This window comes from Dendrobates tinctorius, unplaced genomic scaffold (genome assembly GCF_039654945.1).
Source record: "Dendrobates tinctorius isolate UK_male_01 unplaced genomic scaffold, ASM3965494v1 ptg000022l, whole genome shotgun sequence".
Taxonomy (NCBI): Eukaryota; Metazoa; Chordata; class Amphibia; order Anura; family Dendrobatidae; genus Dendrobates; species Dendrobates tinctorius.
The window spans coordinates 10,999,750-11,020,055 of NW_027361690.1; the positions used below are offsets into that span (position 1 = coordinate 10,999,750).

The 20,306-nt window shown below is 46.8% G+C and overlaps 1 protein-coding gene across 2 annotated transcripts in view; it reads right to left on the reverse strand.

Moving 5' to 3' along the window:
- The window catches only part of DMXL2 (Dmx like 2), a 224,507-nt gene that overhangs the window by 122,945 nt on the left and 81,256 nt on the right, over nucleotides 1-20,306 (reverse strand). For both annotated transcript variants that reach the window (XM_073568443.1, XM_073568442.1), the window contains exons 14-21: nucleotides 18,519-18,608; nucleotides 16,421-16,538; nucleotides 12,737-12,856; nucleotides 12,225-12,452; nucleotides 10,366-12,042; nucleotides 9,062-9,172; nucleotides 8,156-8,325; nucleotides 7,363-7,460 (exon numbers count right to left, since the gene is read on the reverse strand). In XM_073568443.1, coding sequence (XP_073424544.1) covers nucleotides 7,363-7,460; nucleotides 8,156-8,325; nucleotides 9,062-9,172; nucleotides 10,366-12,042; nucleotides 12,225-12,452; nucleotides 12,737-12,856; nucleotides 16,421-16,538; nucleotides 18,519-18,608 — 2,612 coding nt within the window. The remainder of the gene's footprint in view (nucleotides 1-7,362; nucleotides 7,461-8,155; nucleotides 8,326-9,061; nucleotides 9,173-10,365; nucleotides 12,043-12,224; nucleotides 12,453-12,736; nucleotides 12,857-16,420; nucleotides 16,539-18,518; nucleotides 18,609-20,306) is intronic.

Here is a 20,306-nt window from a genome sequence, read left to right on the forward strand (position 1 = left end):
AGTTTTGGAACTGAATTTGGAGTTTGTGCTGCTAAGGTTGAAAAAAATGTCTATTAAAAGACATGGAAGACATAAGAGTGTTTTATATTTATGAAAACCTCATACTAACCATTATAGTGTTTAAAAGGCAATGGATGTCGGTCACTAAAAAATAATATTACACTGCTGATGGTTAACCCTTTGAAGATTAAGGAATTTTCATTTTTGCACCTTTATTTTTTCCTCCCTTCTTCAAAGAGCCACAACACTTTTTTTATGACAAAAGTAAAAGGGCTTGCTTTTTGCGATATGAATTGTACTTTTAAATTACATTTTTCTTGAAGACTTGGGTGCTTATTTCCCTTCTCCATACATTGATCTGCCATTTACAACCTCCCTATTATCTGTAATCCCGGAAGCCAGAAGCAGCGGTGCTGTCGGATTTATAGCAGAAGAAGCAGCAGCACAACAGCACAGCCACCTGGTGTCGCATCTGCAAGTGCCCGGGAGCAGTACTGAACACTCCTTGAACCCTCCTCTCTGCTCTTGGATGACAGTAAAAGTGATGACAAAATTGCAATCTGGGAGAGAAAGTAATCATACATGAAGATGTTGTAGCAGCTTCTTGTGCAATATGCAAATTGTCTCTTCAGAGAGGAAGAAGATGAACTCTATCTAGTGCCACCAATTGGAAGCAGCAATCCTACAAGTCCATAAAGACTGTTGTCTCTTGCTCTCTGAATACAATTTGCATATTTAACTTCCCGAAGGAGCAAGCGAGGTGTTTAAGTCACCTCATACTGGCATGCCATTTTCCACAAGGAGGAACCTTACACCTTTCTTGTGCAAAGCACATTAATTTGTTTTTCCACTTTTCTTTTTTAAATACACCAGTGTTTCCTCTTTATTAAGTGCCTAAAACACTGCATGCGTGACTTTAGGCTTGAGGCTACCATACACATTAGATAGCAGCTGACTCTCTCATAAACATGTATATTTTTTCTCAGTTGAACATTCATGTCTTTTCAAAGGGGAGAGTGGAGAGAGGCAGTGGCTTATATCCAGTAGAACTAAAGGGTTGGGTGTTAAAAGAGGGATTTTGGGTTCTTACCGTAAAATCTCTTTCTTGGAGCCTTCATTGGGGGACACAGATGACCATGGGTGTATGCTGCTGCTGCTGCTAGGAGGCTGACACTATGCAAAACAAGAAACTTAGCTCCTCCCCGGCAGTATACACCCACCGACAGGCACCAAGCACCTCAGTTGGTGAAAAAAAAGCAGCAGGAGAAGCAACCAAAAACCATAAACATATGTACCAACTCAACAAGGGACTCTCAGACCCAACACGGTACTACTTAAACAGGGAAGGTGCTGTGTCCCCCAATGAAGGCTCCAAGAAAGAGATTTTACGGTAATAACCCAAAATCCCTCTTTCTTTATCGCCTTATTGGGGGACACAGATGACCATGGGACGTTCCAAAGCAGTCCCGAGGGTGGGAACAGCAATAAAGGAACGAAATAAGGAAGGGCTTAGGTCGGTTGATGCGCCACCGCCGCCTGCAGAACCTTCCTACCAAGAGCTGCATCAGAGGAGGCCTTGGTATGAACCCTGTAGAACCTCACAAAGGTGTGCAAAGACGACCAGGTCGCAGCCCTGCAAAGTTGTAAGGCCGAAGCCTGGTGCCGCACAGCCCAAGAAGCCCCTACAGCCTGGGTGGAGTGGGCTTTCACCCCCGGAGGGGGCCGTTTTTCCTGAAGACGGCAGGCTTCCAGGATGGTAGACCGAATCCAACGAGCAATTGTGGATTTGGAAGCCGGAAGACCATTCCGGCGACCCTCAGAAATGACAAGCAAGGAATCAGATTGGCGAAAGGAAGCGGTCCTGGCAAGGTAAACACGCAAGGCTCTCACTATATCCAGGTTGTGGAGCGACTTTTCCAGAGGATGAGCAGGCGCAGGACAAGACGATGGAAGGACGATATCTTCGTTAATGTGAAAGGGGGATACCACTTACGGAAGGAAAGAAGGAACTGGCCTGAGAACAACCTTATCTTGGTGGAGGATAAGGTAAGGAGAACGACAGGATAAAGCCGCCAGCTCAGAAACTCTCCTGATGGATGTAATGGCGATTAGAAAAGCCACCTTCCATGAAAGAAAAGACAGAGGGATATCCTGAATCGGCTCGAACGGCGCCTTCTGGAGAGCGCCAAGAACAAGATTGAGATCCCATGGATCTATCGGAGAACGATGAGGAGGAGCCACATGGGCGACTCCTTGGAGAAAAGTCTTCACTTGCGGAAAGGAAGCTAGATCCGTCTGGAAGAGGATTGCTAGGGCAGATACCTGGCCTTTGAGAGTACTGAGGGATAGGCCCGCATCCAAGCCGGATTGGAGGAAACCAAGAATGGGAGGAATTGAGAATGATAGCGGAAAAACATCGTTTTCGTCACACCAACGAAAAAAGGCCTTCCAGTACCTATGGTAAATGCGGGAGGAAGCCGGCTTCCGAGCCTTAATCAAGGTCTGAATGACCCGGGTGGAAAACCCCGATTCCTTCAGAATCGCGGCCTCAACGGCCATGCCGTTAAACTCAGAGACTGAGAACTCTGGTGGTAAAGGGGGCCTTGCGAGAGAAGATCTGGACGGTCTGGAAGCCTCCAGGGGACGTCCGTGAGCATGTTCACCAGCTCCGCGTACCAAGGGCGTCTCGGCCAGTCTGGAGCCACTAAGATAACCGGGATGCCCTCTGACTTTATCTTTTTGACCACTCTTGGGATCAGGGCAAGAGGAGGAAACAGGTAAGGTAGGTGGAACTGGGACCACGGAATTACTAGGGCGTCGTAACCGACGGCTAATGGATCCCTGGACCTGGCTACAAATTGAGGAACCTTTTTGTTCATCCGAGAGGCCATGAGATCGACGTCCGGGGTGCCCCAGCGCTGGCATATCTGACTGAAGACTGTGGGATGAAGGGACCATTCGCCTGTCGCTAGACCTTGGCGACTCAAGAAGTCGGCTGCCCAGTTTTCCACCCCTGGAATGTGAACGGCGGAAATTGCCGGCACATGACGCTCTGCCCAGCTGAGAATCCTTGCCACTTCTGACATCACCTGCCTGCTGCGAGTCCCGCCCTGGTGGTTTATGTATGCCACGGCCGTGGCGTTGTCCGACTGAATGCGGACCGGTTTGCCTACGAGAAGATGCTGCCAACGAAGAAGCGCGAGGAAGATTGCCCTGATCTCCAGAAGGTTGATGGGCAGAAGAGTCTCCTGGGGGTTCCAACGCCCTCGGGCCGTTCTCTGATAGTAGACCGCCCCCCATCCTAGGAGACTGGCATCGGTGGTGATGACCTGCCACCGAGGCGGGAGAAAGGATCTTCCGCGGAGAACTGACGCTGACAACGTCCACCAAGACAGGGATTGTTTGACTCTGAGCGGAAGAAGAATGGGGCAATCCAGAGAAAACGAGGTCTTGTCCCAGACTGACAGGAGGAACAGTTGGAGAGGGCGAGAATGGAATTGTGCAAATGGCACTGCTTCCATAGAGGCTATCATCTTCCCCAGGACTCTCATGCAGGACCGAAGGGACATGATCCTCGAGCGCCGAAGGGACTGGATCCCCTTGCGAAGGGTTGAAAACTTGTCCCTCGGTAGGAACACTCGGGCTAGAGTCGTATCGAACTCCATGCCCAAAAAGGTCAGACGCTGGGTAGGGTGCAGAGTGGACTTGTCCTTGTTGACTATCCATCCCAGGCGTCTGAGGGCATCCAAAGTTATGTGAAGACTGTGAAGACAGTCTTGGCGGGACGAGCCCTTGATCAGGAGATCGTCCAGGTAAGGGATGATAAGAACCCCTCTGGATCGAAGGATGGCCATGACTGTTGCCATCACCTTCGTGAAGACACGAGGGGCGGAGGCTAGGCCGAAGGGAAGGGCCGTGAACTGATAATGATTGTCCTGAATCGCAAAGCGGAGGTATCTCTGATGCCGCCGAGAAATGGGGATGTGGAGGTAGGCATCCTGTATGTCCACCGAACAGAGAAACTCTCCGGGCTCCATCGAGGCTATTACCGAACGCAGAGACTCCATCCTGAAGTGACGGATCTTCACATGGCGATTGAGCAGCTTGAGGTCCAAAATCGGGTGAAGGGAGCCGTCCTTTTTCGGGACTACAAAGAGATTCGAGTAGAACCCTAAAAACCGCTCGTTTGTAGGAACGGGAACGATGACCCCGGCGGAAAGGAGAGAGGAGACGGCCTGAAGGAACCCTGGAACCTGTGATCGCTGTTTTGGGGTTCGAGACAGACAGAAACGACTGTTTGGGAGGGAAGAAAACTCGATTTTGTATCCGGATGTGATGATTTCCCTGACCCAAGCGTCGTCGACAACGGATAGCCACGCGTCCTTGAAAAAGGAAAGTCTGCCTCCCACCCTGGAAAACTTTCCAGGTGGGGGTGACCCGTCACTTAGATGAAAACCTTCCGGATCGAGAGCCTGAGGACCTGGAAGGCTGACCCCTGGATCTCCAGCGAGGGGCCGGCTTATACAATGGCTTTCTCCGGTCACTGGAAGCAGTGTTCCGGTCCTGCTGGGATGAACCGTCTGTGGGAGAGAAGGGACGAAAGGACCTAAACGGCCGAGAAACCTTCTTGTTAAAGAACCTCTTAGGGCGGGACTGGGGAAGGGAAGTGCTCTTTCCACCAGTGGCATCCGAGATTATCTGATCCAGCTTGGCGCCAAAGAGCCTAGTGCCGTGAAATGCCAGGTTGGTGAGTGACTTCTTTGAGGTGGTATCCGCGTTCCAAGACTTCAACCAAAGAATGCGGCGTACGGCCACAATGTTGTTGTTAGCTCTAGCTACGCACCCTGCCGCGTCCAAGGAGGCGGCCAGAAGGTACTTGCCTGCGTGATTAATTTGGTCTGCTAAATCTGCCAGCTCGTCCTGAGGAGCTGCCGCTGAAATGCCCCTGCGCAGAATTTTCATCCAAGCCGAAATGGCTTTCGCCACCCAAGCGGATGCGAAGATAGGGCAGAGGGATGCACCGGATGCCTCAAAGATAGACTTAGCCAACGACTCTATTTGCCTGTCTGATGGGTCCTTAAGAGAAGCTCCGTCCGGAAGGGAAAGAACCGTCTTAGATGAAATATGAGAAACTAGTGGATCTACCTCGGGAGCTTTGGTCCATTTTGTGACTAGATCCGCATCGAAGGGATAAAGTACATCTAAGTACTTGCGTCCTGAGAAACGTTTCTCAGGATGTTGCCAGTGATTGGCTAAGGAAGTGTCGAAATCCTTATTAGGAAAGGTTCGAGATGGAGGCCTCGCCTTCTTAAGGGAAACAGAGCATTCCTGAGGGGGGGCCTTGTCCTCCTTTATCTTGAGTGTTTGGTATATAGCCGATATGAGATTATCTACCATATCCCGAGTCCTAGCTATGTCGTCCGCATCTGAGTCTGATCCAGATTGTGAATCCTCGTCTGACCCAGGATCGTCTGCCGATGAGGGAGACAAGGAGCGTAGCCTGAGAGAGGCGGAGGGACCCTGCGAACCGGAAGAAGAGCCAGACAGGATCCGCTTCCTAGAGCCCCTACCCGGTCTGTCCGTCTGAGGGCCACGGTCCGGTGCTGTCGACTCACTATGCGAGGCGGTCGGTGCACAGGTGACTGCAGATAACTGAGGTAACCGCTCTAAGACCTGGACCAGCGAGTGAGACATCTTTGTCAGCTCAGAAACTGACTGAGACATCCCACGGCCCACTCAGGGGGTGGGGTGGTCTCCGCCAGGGGTTCGGAGTGCTCCTGACGGGCAGAGGGGAGACGACTGACCCGAAGCCCACTTCTTTTTACAGCGCGCGCAGGCGTAGTGAGTAGCGGTGGGTCTGGAGCAGAAGGCCCTTGCAGGGTTGGGCATAAGTCTCAGTGGTAGAAAAAACACTATCTGAGGAAAACTGCGGGGGGGAAGCTAAGTTAGGTGTCAGGGATAGTCAGCATCTTGCCTACCGAGGTTCAGAAGAAGCTAGCAATGTGTCCCCCAGGCAAGGTCCGGAGAGAAGGAGGAAGAAGCTCGGCAATTCAGGAAGGAACGCTGGCGGTGGGCGGAGCTAAGCCACCGCACCGCGCGATTGGCTGAGACCCGAGTAGGGGGGGGCGCGGTTAAAGACACTGACAGGGCTGAAATGAAAGCAGCCCTGAGATAGGCTGTAGAAGCGCGCGAAGAAAGCGCATGCAGGGAGAGGGAGGACCGCTTTTGAAAATGAAAGTGCTCCCTCAGCTTTCACTAGCGATGGCGCGCCCGGGCTCCTTGTGGACTGAATACTGAGGAAGGGAGCGCTGACAGAGGAAGCGCCGATAGGGGAAGTGCGCCCCCCCTCCCCCCTCCGCCGGACGCCCCGCGACAGGAGGGACGCGCGCCTGTCAGAGCGCTGGGTCAAAAGAGCGGGGAATTCAAACAGGAGAGGTGAGGTACTCTGTTGTACGTGATCTGCATGTGGTCCTTGATTGGTCTGTGAGCGCAGGGCTGCAGGGATCATTCAGACAAGCTTACCTGATGTCCCTGAAGAGACTGACCACAGGGGCCACGATAGAGCGCAGGCCGCTGGGAGAGGTGATCCTCAGTACCCGCACCCGCCGTATGGTGCAGAAGACGGCTCCAATCCCCGTGCCAGGGGAAACATCACCGCTGGCGACCGCCGTCTTCCTCTCAGCCCTGTCCTGGGAGAAGGATGAGGAGGGGAATCGGCAAGGACCGGACACCTATCCATGGACCCTAGCACCCGAAGGTGATAGGGAAAGGTCCTGCCTGCGGGCCTGAGAGTTGCGATGTGGGCAATACCACATTGCTCGCTCAGCCGCATTAATAGGAAAAGCAGGATGAACTCACATCCCGTTTCCTGATGCTGTATCTGGAAAAGAAAGGGGAAATCATTAAAAAACACAACTAAAACCTGAAAAGAAAAGGATTAAATGCGGATCTGGGGAGATCCCGGTCCGCCTCCTACAGACACTAAGCACAAACTGAGGTGCTTGATGCCTGTCGGTGGGTGTATACTGCCGGGAGGAGCTAAGTTTCTTGTTTTGCATAGTGTCAGCCTCCTAGCAGCAGCAGCAGCAGCAGCATACACCCATGGTCATCTGTGTCCCCCAATAAGGTGATAAAGAAATTCACTCTACTCCACCACCGCTGATACACAGATATTCAGCCACCAACATGCTTTACCAAAGCCTGCTCTGATGATGCAGTGTGCTGTGCACACCATGGATAGGACCCAGAGAGAAAACCTGCATTAGGGGCTACATCTGTTTCTTTGCTTATACAGGAACATCTACAGAATATGAAAGTCAAATTGGAACTGTTTTATGTACAATTTAATGGCAGACTACTTGCCTGAATAAACCCCAGAGAACAGCCTTCTTCTTCATTGCTAGGTAGAAAATTGCAGCATCTAATGGATCATTGTTTCTCTGAAACGATGCTTTAGCAACCTATGAAACAGGCACATGCAAAACAAATATACGAGACACCAAAATAATCAAAACATTTATAATTCCCATACATTAATACTTGGCATTCCTGGGCTGACAAAACATGTAAAAGTTGCATGGCTTATAAGCCTTCTTACACTGGAATGCGAGGCATGTCACTTTCCACAAGGAGAAACGTTACCCCTTAGATCCCAGTCAGAAGCCTCTCATGCAGTCAAATCAGATCTCACGCTTTCCACTGAGGAGGGGCCATATCCTGAAACGTGTCGGCAAATTGAGATTCTGGTTCGGTTTTTATCCTCAGTCATGTGGCAAGGCTAGTTAAAGGGTCGATATTCACTTTTAGGATCACTGCTTCAAATAGGTGGCAGTAGAGTTTTAGTCCTCTTCCTCTCTGGAGAGGTAATTTGTACACTGAATGCACTGGACACAGCTGGGGGCCAGTGTATTCCTAGGGAAAGATCGCCCCCCCCCCCACCATCCTCACAGTGATTGACAGGCTGTGTAGGCAGATGATAGATAGATAAATGTCTTCAATCGCTGGCAGGAGAGGCAGGGAGTGCTCCCATCATGAATACTTTGTACATATAGTGTAAGTCCAGTTAGTTTTATTAGGGAATCATAGAAGTGCAGAGTATTAGTGAATACATCTTATTATTTTATATTAAATGCATATTTTATTTATTAGGCTTTACCTTTTCTATGCATCTACGGAGAGTGTTGATATTCCTCACCCACCACCCAATTCCCATGGCTCGGAGTTCAGACCACTGTGGATCACCCTTCTGAATCGCTGGGATCATGTTGATTAATTCTTCCTCCGCCTCTGAGTGAAAGGCCCATGCAAAATGACAAGTGGATAACCCTGCAGAATAAGTGACAGACATCCAATAATCACATTAGCAATGCACAGGCCAACATGTAATAGACTGATAAAGAAAGCAGATACGATACCGTGAAGACAGGGGAAATAATTGCAGGAGAGCATGAAAGCTTTGGGTTTGTAGGATTTAAAAAACAAAAAAAAAAATGTTATTTCCTACACAGGTCATTACAAAATCTGATGCAGTGAACACTGGTAAGACCTTCTGTTTGTAGATGAAAATGAAAGTTTTCCATTCACTGTAATCTTATGGTTTTTACATATTAACAAGCCTTCAATAACTGGAGTGCAATGGAAATGAATGGTTCTACCCCAACAGACCAGCTTTTTTTGGATGTATAGATACATTGGTAAAAAAAAAAAAAAATTTCTGTTGCAATTTGGGGACGAATACCATCTACTTGTGAAATTGGGCTAAGTAAGTACCTTCTGAGTAAGGCCGGTGTCACACTAGCGAGGAATACGGACGAGTGATATGCGATAAAACATCGCCTAGCACTCGGACCACTGTTAATCTATGGAGCAGCTCCCATCACCGTTTTTTTTCTCGGCCGTATTATACGTGACTGAAATCACAGCATGCTGCGATTTGCAGTGTATATCGGCCGAGTCTCGCCAATGCAAGTCTATGGGTGTGAGAAACAAAAATCGCACAAGAATCGGACCGATTTTTAATATGGCAAGTGTGACGCCGGCCTAAGGAGAAAAGTCAGGTTACCTTGGTGGAGCAGCTGAAGGCGGTACAATGGAGGAAGGGACGTTAGCAGACACGTGTGCAGCCTCATCGCCAACAAGTACCTCAAGCCACATTCGTCAAGGTTGTCTCCGCCTACAAACGCAAAAATTCTAATCAGCATCATCATAATGGAGGTTGACCTGCCATTTTTATAGGAGGGCACTTACAGTATTTTTGGTCACAGGAACTTTCACTTCAGTGAAAGTCGGAGACAAATGAGAATACCAGCTACAAGGCTCTTCTCAGAGGAACATTACTGCCATGTTTTCGTACCTCAGTATTAACGGGGAGTGTGATAATCTCCATGTTCCCAGTGGTGAACGGTAATAAACCATAGAGATCCATACCGGGTTCTCTCATACAGTCTAATGAGATCTGTTCTACCAGGACTGATTGCGCACCTCTCTATGGCCAGAGTAGGCTATTTTCACAGCAGATTTCCAGTACAACTTATTCTCTTAAGGTTTGTTCACAAAAAAATACTTACTGCACTAATTTTTTTTACCATGCCTATCTTTATAGGAAAAAATGCCAACTCAGGCCAACCCTAATATGCCAAAAGGACCAACTGATGCCATGAACAGGGTGATATGTCGTGGAGTTATACTTGGAGCTTTTCCAGTGCACGTATATGAAATGTACATCAAATATGAAATGTGAACACACACATATAGGCATACCTGGGGAACATTTATGGCAAAAAGGCTTTTTGGAATATGCTTGACATTTACTGACATGACAGCTATGAAACCATTATTATTACCTTTTTTAATTATTGTGATCGCCTATATGTAGAAGAAATACAACATTGCTATGAGCACCGACCACAGGGTGGCGCTCATAGCAATCTGCCATCAACAACCATAGAGGTCTCTATGAAACCTCTGGTTGCTATGGCAACGCGTCGCTGACCCGGTATCACGTGATGGGAGTCGGCGATGCGCTCATTTCCGGCCGCGTACCTGAAGCGCTAGTTAAATGCCCACTGTCAGCGGGATTTAACTAGTTAATAGGCGTGGGCGGATTGTGATTCCGCTCGCGCCTATTGCGGGCACATGTCAGCTGTTTAAAACAGCTGACATGTCGCGGCTTTGAGGTGAGTTTACCTCCGGAGCCCAGCTCAAAGCAGGGGATACTGACCGCTGATGTACTATTGCGTCAGCGGTCAGTAAGGGGTTAACAAAAATATCAAATATTTTTAAGAAAGTATTTTCTGTCTCTTACTAAAATACATTTTGCTCCACGTTAGTATTACAATCATTTCTAATGCAGTCACCACTTATTACCTGTATAGCTGTTATCCCGGCTTTCCCCGAGCTCGGTGCTGGTGGTAGCCACTGTGTCCGCCAGAGCCACTAGAAACATCTGTTCTAACCGGGTCAGGCCAGGTAAACTGGAATGCATGAGGTGGCTTGAAAGGACACTGGCATGCTCCCGGCCAAAGTAAGTGGGCCCGTACTGTGACAGGTTAATAACTTTTGATTTGGTTTCCCTTTTTTCCATTTCAAAGCCTATAAAATCATCAGTGGTCACATTTTGTACCTGAAATAAATCAGAATATTGATCATCTGATTTTTTATCAAAACTACGTTTTGAGGTTTGTGATTTTTTGGTTGGTTCCTCAGGAGCAGAGTACGCTGCATCTTGATCAGCAGATAACAGTGCATACAGTGGAAGTGGAGGAATGGAGTCGATCTCCGTGTATTCCCGAGTCCCATCCTTCCCAGTGATAATCATGTCCTTGGCTGTGCTGCCGCTTACGCTGATCGTCCTTGAGAGGTGGCGTTTAGGAGCCGTGTCATCCCCAGCATCTAAATCTTTTACAATTGCAACCTCCCCTGCAATGCACTTAACTAAATGTGAAAGGATGGCTTTTGCCCGTCTAATTTTTCCCAGGTCCATGAGTTCAAGCAGCTGAGTTGGGTGGTATTGCGGAAGAGTAGGAGAAAGCACAAAGGCAGCCTCAAAAAGACCCCCATCCTGAATAACAGTTGGGCTGCCAAAGACATCATCGACTATAGCGGCTCCATCAATCACACTGGTTTTCTTAGAAATCGTATCATTTTGTTCTGATTTTGCTGTATTCCCTTCAGAGGCGGAGAAGTCAGCGTCCCCTATCTTCAAATTGTGTTTCCACTGAGCAAACACTTGCATTTCACAATCCATCCCAACTACCAGGATGCCATCTCTGACCCATGACAAAGATACTGGTAATGAAGGCGTGCCGTCCACTGAAGACACCAGATCAATGGATCTGAGCAGGACCCATTTAGATTTGATGCCCTGTTTTATACTACCACCTAGTGGTAAAGTGATAACAGAAATCCCATCCTTGCTATTGGTCTGATCAGTCACAATGCCTGACAATCGTCCATACATAAAAATATTGGATCCAACTCCAACAGTCAGTATATGTGAACCATCTTCTTTAGAGACCCAATCCAAGTGTACCAAATGCTTAGTGTTGGGCATGAGATGTTTGTCTCTGTTTAGAAACACATCAGATTTTGAGTATACAAATAAATTACTATCCACGCTCACATGAGCGTCAAGCATGGAGCCGACTTTTATCAAGTCATCAAGATGTATTGTTTGTTCTAAAGCCCATTCGGATCCGCCCGTGGATTCACATTCATAGAGACATACATGCATAGAAAATTCTTTGGAGACAAAACCATTGTGTTGAATGGGCTGCTTATACGCTACAGCAAGTCTTCCAGTGTAAGAACAACTGACTGCGACCGGCTTTCCCGCTACGTTCACCGAACTGCTGCTCTCATTGCGACCTTCATTCATTAAGGACCATTCCTTCCAGCAATAACTATGCTGGTCTTCACCTCCATTAAGCTCTTGCATGGTTTGCACACTGCATCTCCAAAATCGCACTTTGTTGTCGGAGCAGGTAGTAACCACTAGGTAAGGTGCAAGGCACACTGGGTAAATGGATGAAGAACTAAGATGGCCTGTTAGGAGAAAGCACAAGACCTTAGAGAAAATACTTGACTTATATAATTCAGGTTATTGATTTATACATAAAACTATTAGTTGGCCGGTGGTTGTATATCATATCACCGATCACACTGCTGTGGCGATTACTGGCACCAAAACGGAAATTTCACCCAGCCCCCACAAGCCACAGACCTACCTGCTGAAGGCGTTGCTCTTATTACTTCTACTCCATCTGGGATATCCAATGGATGGCTATATACGAGCTTGGAACTGAGAATCAATTTACTGGCGGTCTGAAGATTAGCAATCGATGCAGAGCGGGTCAGCGGGCTTGTGCCCGGAGAGGTTTCTGGAGAAGACTCAACAGCAACTTGCCCAGGAATCGTAAGAAAGTTTTCTGATGGCGCGGGGTCTGCAGGCTTTGCTTTAAGACAAGAAGAAAAAATGTCATACTAAATAAATGGAAAATATAGCCGTTCATAAATGGGTTGTCTCTACATTATTTTTTGAGTCTCGCACCGCTTTTGGCCTCTGGCTTCCTGCTTTGCAGGGGGGTAGTGCACACCCTTCCAGAGGTAGAAATTCAGGGACAGTGTGGCTAGTTGGATCTAGCGAACCGGCCTACATGAGTATATGTAATGTTATGCACAGAAAATTCTTTGTCTCTGACACACAACAGAAACCTCTTTGATAACGTAAGACCCTTACCAACACATGCTTGTACAGACTTCAGATGGAGATGCCACATATTTAGTATTGAACGGTTTTTGCCATCTTTTTCTATCACAACTAGGAAAAATTTTTCTGAAAAGGGAGGTGGTCGGTAACCTGTACAGAGAAACATACAGATCATCTACTACGTTATTAACAAATTAGGAAATTAACATGAAGTTCAGGCATCTTTCACATCACACTTCTGAATCTTTTACAGCTATGTGTGTTTACAGTGTAAACCCAAAACTTGGTTGTAGAGGTTTGATTAGTAGGGTAGATTTGACTGCCCTTCGGAGAAAAACAGATCAATGATAATGTTACAAAAAAAGAGGAGGTGCTTTGTAGAAAGGCAGATTATGCTATTTTGATCCTTCAAAAAATGAATCCAACAAGAAATATACACAAAATTATGTTCAACAGAGAAAAAAAGGCCTCCATCAGAATCAGTCCAAGTTAGAACTCTAGACTGTTTGGCCAGCCACAGATGAGCGTTTTTCACTCACCACCTTTGTATACACGCAAGGAGAAAAAGTGTAACAGCTCTATTGCAGTAGTTGTCCACTGGTACTTTTAGGCTATGTGCACACGTAGCAGAACTCTCGCGGAAGTTACTGCGAGAATTCCAGCGGAAAAACTAGCGACTTGCAAGCGTAATTAGCTTGCAGAATGCTAGCGTTCTCCATGCGATCTGTAGCATCGCTTGGAGAACTGATTAACAGGTTGGTCACAATCGTCAAACATTTGACTAGTGTGACCAACTTTTTACTATTGAGGCTGCCTATGCGGCATCAATAGTAAAAGATATAATGTTAAAAATAAAAAAAAATTAAAAAAAAATAAAAAATGGTGTTATATTCACCTTCTGGCGTCCCGCGCAGCCTTCCCAGGACTCAGCGATGCTTCCGTTCCCAGTAATGCCTTGCGAGACCTTTGATGACGTCGCGATCTCGTGATGATGTAGCAGTCTCGCGAGGAATAGGGACCGCTACATTATCGCGAGACCGTGACGTCATCAAAGGTCTCGCAAGGCATTACTGGGAACGGAAGCATCGCTGAGGCCCAGGAAGGCTGCACGGGACACCGGAAGGTGAATATAACACCATTTTTTATTTTTTATTCTATTTTTTACAGGGATATGGTACCCACAGCCGGAGGACAGTCTCCTCTCCTCCGGACCGTGGGTACCATCCGCAAATGTTCTGCTTACTTTTCGCATGGTGGGCACAGCCACATGCCTGAAGTAAGCGGAACAATGCAATCCTATGGGTGCGGGATCGCCGCGATTCCGCAAAAAAATGAGCATGCTGCGTATTTTTTCGCGATGCGATTCCGCCGCGGGAAAATTCGCAGCATTAGCACAGCATTGCGGAATCCCATAGGATTGCATGGGATGCTGTTTTTTGCGTTTTCGCTGCAAAATCGCGCGTTAAAAAACACTGCGAAAACGAAAAAAAAAGCGACATGTGAATGCAGCCTAAGGCTAGTTTCACACTAGCGTATGGCCGAGCTGCGGAGGGATGCAGACTTCCTCCATGAAGCTCCACCCACGGCCGCACCTCCTCCGGTCAGCTCCACCTACGTTGGCATGCGGCCTGCGTACCCTATCTTTAACATTAGTTACGCAGACCATGCCTATGCATGTGGATGTCTCTGCATGCGTCGTTTTGACGGTGCAGCGAACAGCGTCAAGTTGCATTTTGGTGCGGTCGCCGCACCGTCAAAACGACGCATGCGGAGGCATCCGCATACATCGGCGTGGCCTGCGTACCTAATGTTAAAGATAGGGTACGCAGGTCGCATGCCGACGTAGGTGGAGATGACCGGAGGAGGTGCGGCCATGGGTGGCGCTTCACGGAGGTAGCCCACATCCCTCTGCAGCTCGGCCATACGCTAGCGTGAACCTAGCCTTAGGGTATGTGCACACGTAAGCGTTCTTTTTTTTTAGTTTTTTTAAACGCTTTTACTGGCAAAAACGCTTAAAAAACGCTTACAAGAAGCATCCCATTTATTTTAATGAATTCTGCACGTTTTGTGCATATTGATGCGTTTTTTTCCACGAAAAAAACGCATCGCGGTAAAAAACGCAGCATGCTCATTAATTTCGCGGAAAAATCTGCATTTCTAACTATTTTCTATGAGACCGGGGACGCTCAGGAAAAAAAACGCGTAAAAAACGCGCAGAAAAAAACGTGCTTTTTCTGGGAAGGAGTCCGGTTTTCAGTCAGGAATTTTCTGCATACGTGTGCACATACCCTAAGTCTTCCAGAGCAGCTTACCAAAAAAAATATTAATTTACAACTTGATATTCTTTGGGATATAATTAAAGAGGACCATTCACCAATTTTTTTCACAATAAAGTAGACACATGATGTGATAGTGGATGCAGAGCAGAATACATTTTTTTTTTTTTTTTTTTTTTTATTTCCGCTGCAGAATTATTAGCAATTAAAGTATTTGCAGCCTAATGAATTAACTTTTGTTAAATCCAAGTGGGTGTTATCAAATACGGTATTTTACACTGGGGACGTGTATTTCTTCTCCTTGTAAGACGTTGCCCAATCATAAAGCAGCCAGCAACACAGAGGCAAAAAAAAAACACGCCCCCACCAAAAGCTTTTGTTACTCAGTTACGCATAATATATCCCTAGGTATAAAGAAGAAAACTGTTTTGGTTTTTTTTGGTAAGCTGCACTGACTGGAGAACTACAAGTACCAGTGGACATGTAAACAATAACAAAGTTTTTTTTAATTCAACATGCCCAGGACATCATAAAAATGTTGTGTTAAATTAACCTAACACTTTTATACTTTTGTTCTAAAACAGCATCTCAAAGCAGATAACAAACAAATACTGTTACAAAAAATAATTATGTAAACTGCCCAAAAACAAAAATGCCTCTCTCATCTTTTTAAGTGGGAGAACTTGCACAATTGGTGGCTGACTAAATACTTTTTTTCCCCACTGTAAATACACACAGAAAGGCAAACAAGGAAAATCAGAAAAAACAAGCCATAAAGAAATACATAAAAAAAAATAAATAAATACACATATGTGGTATCATTACGTCTGATCTATCAAAGTATAGCATTAATTAACCCAATTGGTAAATGACATGAGGAAAAAAAATTACAAACACCAGAAATAGTTTTTTTTCAGCCACTGCAACACAGCAACAAAAAATGAAATTAAAGACAATCAAAACATCCTATCTACCCCAAAATGGTAAGAATTAAAACGTCGCCTCAGGACGCAAAAACAGGCCCTATGGCTCAAAAATTTAAAACTTTGCAGGTCTTTAAAAAAATGATGGGGCGAGATTTTGTTTTTTGTTAAATAATTTTATGAATTTTTTTTGTATCTTAAATAAAAAAAAAAATATACATGTTTGGTATCTCTGCAATCGTACTGACCTGGAGAATCCTATTGCCAGGTCATTTTTACCATATAAAGAACATGGTAATTCTGCACTTGGAAATTTTTTCCTGCTTTCCAGTGCATCACATGCTAAAATGAATTGTGTCACACAAAAGTACAACTCATCTGGCAAAAAACAAGCCCTCATACGACTATGTCAATGGAAAAATAAAAAAGTTAAGGCTCTTGGAAGAAGAGAAGAAATGAAAACGCAAAATAGCCATGTCAAGAAGTGGTTAATAGACCCTTATTTAAAGCCCAACCTTGTGATGGCTGAAAGAAAACCTCGGGTTCCTTTGCTTTAACTTCATCTTTGTGTGGCTTGTATCCCAAAATAAAGTCTTCTTGAAACACGTGAAGCAGCTGAGTCCGTGATCCACACTGTAAATGTGATTAAATGGAGGAGAGCTCAATCAATATTAGAGGACTGAAAACGAGCAATCTTTACAGACAAGAAATCCTATGCAAGATTTAGCCTAGAGTACCAGCACTTTATAACACTTACTAGCTGCACACTAAAAAGCACCTGCCTGTAAACTGCAAGGAGGGCCTCTACGGTAAACTGCAAGGAAGGCCCCCCACTGTAAACTACAAGGAGGGGCTCTACTGTAAACTGCAAGGAGGGTTTCTACTGTAAACTGCAAGGAGTACCCCCACTGTAAACTGCAAGGAGGGCCCCCACTGTAAACTGCAAGAGGGCCCCCACTGTAAACTGCAAGCAGGGCCCCCACTGTAAACTGCAAGCAGGGCCCCCACTGTAAACTGCAAGCAGGGCCCCCACTGTAAACTGCAAGGAGTACCCCACTGTAAACTGCAAGGAGGGCCCCCACTGTAAACTGCAAGCAGGGCCCCCACTGTAAACTGCAAGGAGTACCCCACTGTAAACTGCAAGGAGAACCTCAATGTAAACAGTAAGGAGAACCTCAATGTAAACTGCAAGGAGGGTCCCACTGTAAACTGCAAGGAGGGCCCCCACTGTAAACTGCAAGGAGGGCCCCCACTGTAAACTGCAAGGAGTACCCCACTGTAAACTGCAAGGAGGGCCCCCACTGTAAACTGCAAGAGGGCCCCCACTGTAAACTGCAAGAGGGCCCCCACTGTAAACTGCAAGCAGGGCCCCCACTGTAAACTGCAAGCAGGGCCCCCACTGTAAACTGCAAGGAGTACCCCACTGTAAACTGCAAGGAGGGCCCCCACTGTAAACTGCAAGCAGGGCCCCCACTGTAAACTGCAAGGAGTACCCCACTGTAAACTGCAAGGAGAACCTCAATGTAAACAGTAAGGAGAACCTCAATGTAAACTGCAAGGAGGGTCCCACTGTAAACTGCAAGGAGGGCCCCCACTGTAAACTGCAAGGAGGGCCCCCACTGTAAACTGCAAGGAGTACCCCACTGTAAACTGCAAGGAGTACCCCCACTGTAAACTGCAAGGAGGGCCCCCACTGTAAACTGCAAGAGGGCCCCCACTGTAAACTGCAAGCAGGGCCCCCACTGTAAACTGCAAGCAGGGCCCCCACTGTAAACTGCAAGCAGGGCCCCCACTGTAAACTGCAAGGAGTACCCCACTGTAAACTGCAAGGAGGGCCCCCACTGTAAACTGCAAGCAGGGCCCCCACTGTAAACTGCAAGCAGGGCCCCCACTGTAAACTGCAAGGAGTACCCCACTGTAAACTGCAAGGAGAACCTCAATGTAAACTGCAAGGAGGGTCCCACTGTAAACTGCAAGGAGGGCCCCCACTGTAAACTGCAAGGAGGGCCCCCACTGTAAACTGCAAGGAGTACCCCACTGTAAACTGCAAGGAGTACCCCACTGTAAACTGCAAGGAGAACCTCAATGTAAACTGCAAGGAGGGCCCCCACTGTAAACTGCAAGGAGTACCCCACTGTAAACTGCAAGGAGTACCCCACTGTAAACTGCAAGGAGGGTCCCTATTGTAAACTGCAAGGAGGGCCCCTAATGTAAACTACACGGAGGACATCACTGTAAACAGTAAGGAGAACCTCAATGTAAACTGCAAGGAGGGTCCCTATTGTAAACTGCAAGGAGGGCCCCTAATGTAAACTGCAAGGAGGACCTCACTGTAAACAGTAAGGAGAACCTCAATGTAAACTGCAATGAGTACCTTAATGTAAACTGCAAGAAAGCAAGCCAAGCCTCCTTCTGTGTGGGGTAGTCGAAAGAAATGAAGAAATGGTGGTCGCCTGAATGATCATATCTAATGTGTATGGGGTACTTAGTGTCTCTTAGTGGAAGAACTCTCCTTAAAAACTGAAACTTCAGGGTGTGGATTTGGGTGAAGATCAGTAAGGTTCTCTCATTGTCACTTGTAAACAAGCACACCAAACTCAAGGAACTACTTACCTTACTAGTTATTGCATCAAGCTCAATGATGCAGCCTGGACGCGCTGTAGATTGCTGGCTGACGATGTTAAACACTTCACCAATTAGTTTCTTAAATAAAGTTAAAAAAAAAAAAAACATTAAACATCATGGTCACAAAAAACGCATACATTAGCGCCTCAAGTCCCACTAAGAAGCCACCTTCAAAATAAAAGGTATCAAGGCCAGACCCTATATTCAGCAATAAAAGTAAAAACCTCCACACTTCTTGTGTAGCTAATGACCAGACAGGCCTCCGGACCTCCGAGCAAGTGACGTCACATGCTAGCCCTCCGATCCGCAACATGTTGTTACCAGGATCCTGGTTAGAAGAAAACTCCACTCCTGAAATTTTGAGCAGCTTTATGGTAAGACAATTATAAGTTTCTTAATAACCGTATATGCAAATAAAGTCCGTGGAGCCTCATTTAAGAGTCTCAAACACGGGACTAGCCAGATCTTCCTCCAGGGAAGGACCCAGCCAAGGAGTGTCTCCTTTAGGAAACCACCATTACCACCATATTAAGTGGCCCTTTAAGTCAATATCCAGCTTTTTACGAGATTACAGATATGACAAGGGAAATACCAAGGCCAGGTATCCATCCACAGACAGGGGTTTCGGGGTGTTGCCCCTCATCAGTGTGGAGTAGGATTCTGGCTAGGTGGGAGCAATGCCTAGTAGACCAACATCATGAAACAATCACTGACCTCAGGGAGACCAGTCAAAGAAAACACTGCGGCAGCCGGCAAAGGCGCTCAATCAGTGAAATCCTAGGTGCATTGCTCCCTGGGAAATACGAATATGCAAAAAAAGTCCGTGGAGCCTCATTTAAGAGTCTCAAACACGTGACTAGCCAGATCTTCCTCCTGGGAAGGACCCAGCCAAGGAGTGTCACCTTTCGGAAACCACCATTACCACCATATTAAGTGGCCCTTTAAGTCAATATCCAGCTCTTTACAAGTTTACAGATATGACAAGGGAAAAACCAAGGCCAGGTATCCATCCACAGACAGCTGTTTCGGGGTGTTGCCCCTCATCAGTGTGGAGTAGGATTCTGGCTAGTCCCGTGTTTGAGACTCTTAAATGAGGCTCCATGGACTTTATTTGCATATTCGTATTTCCCAGGGAGCAATGCACCTAGGATTTCACTGATTGAGCGCCTTTGCCGGCTGCCGCAGTGTTTTCTTTGACTGGTCTCCCTGAGGTCAGTGATTGTTTCGTGATGTTAATAACCGCATAGTCACACTGCAATTCACAGCACCTGCAATGATGGCGATCGTTTGAGCTTTTTGATTGGTGTTCATCATTTAAGACAAGGGTCTCAAAAACGTGGCCACCTGAGGCTGCTTCATGAAACCACATTCACTGTAGACCCCTTGACGATCGTGGCTCATCGCCAAAACGCGCATCGGGCTGGTGCCGTTCCAGCAGGAGAGGACTGTTTGATGGGTTTGTGCCTTGTCACATTTACCTTTCTATTAGCTATATATGTGATGTCTTCTGCTGTGTTCCTTTTTTTTCAGGTGTGCCCATTTTCCGTTTTTTTTTTTTTTATCTATTTAACTAATAAAATTCTGATATACATCTCACACTTATGTGCTTGTGACCATTATTCTTCCTCCTTAGTCTTTGACTCTGCGCATATAGGCAGAGACCTGTCATTTCGAGGCAGCATTGTGAGTGCGGCGGAGTGAGGGGGGGAGAAAATCTGTCGGAGACCCGCCTATCCGACTAGTCTACAGCGCTGCTCAGTCCACAGCAGCTATCAA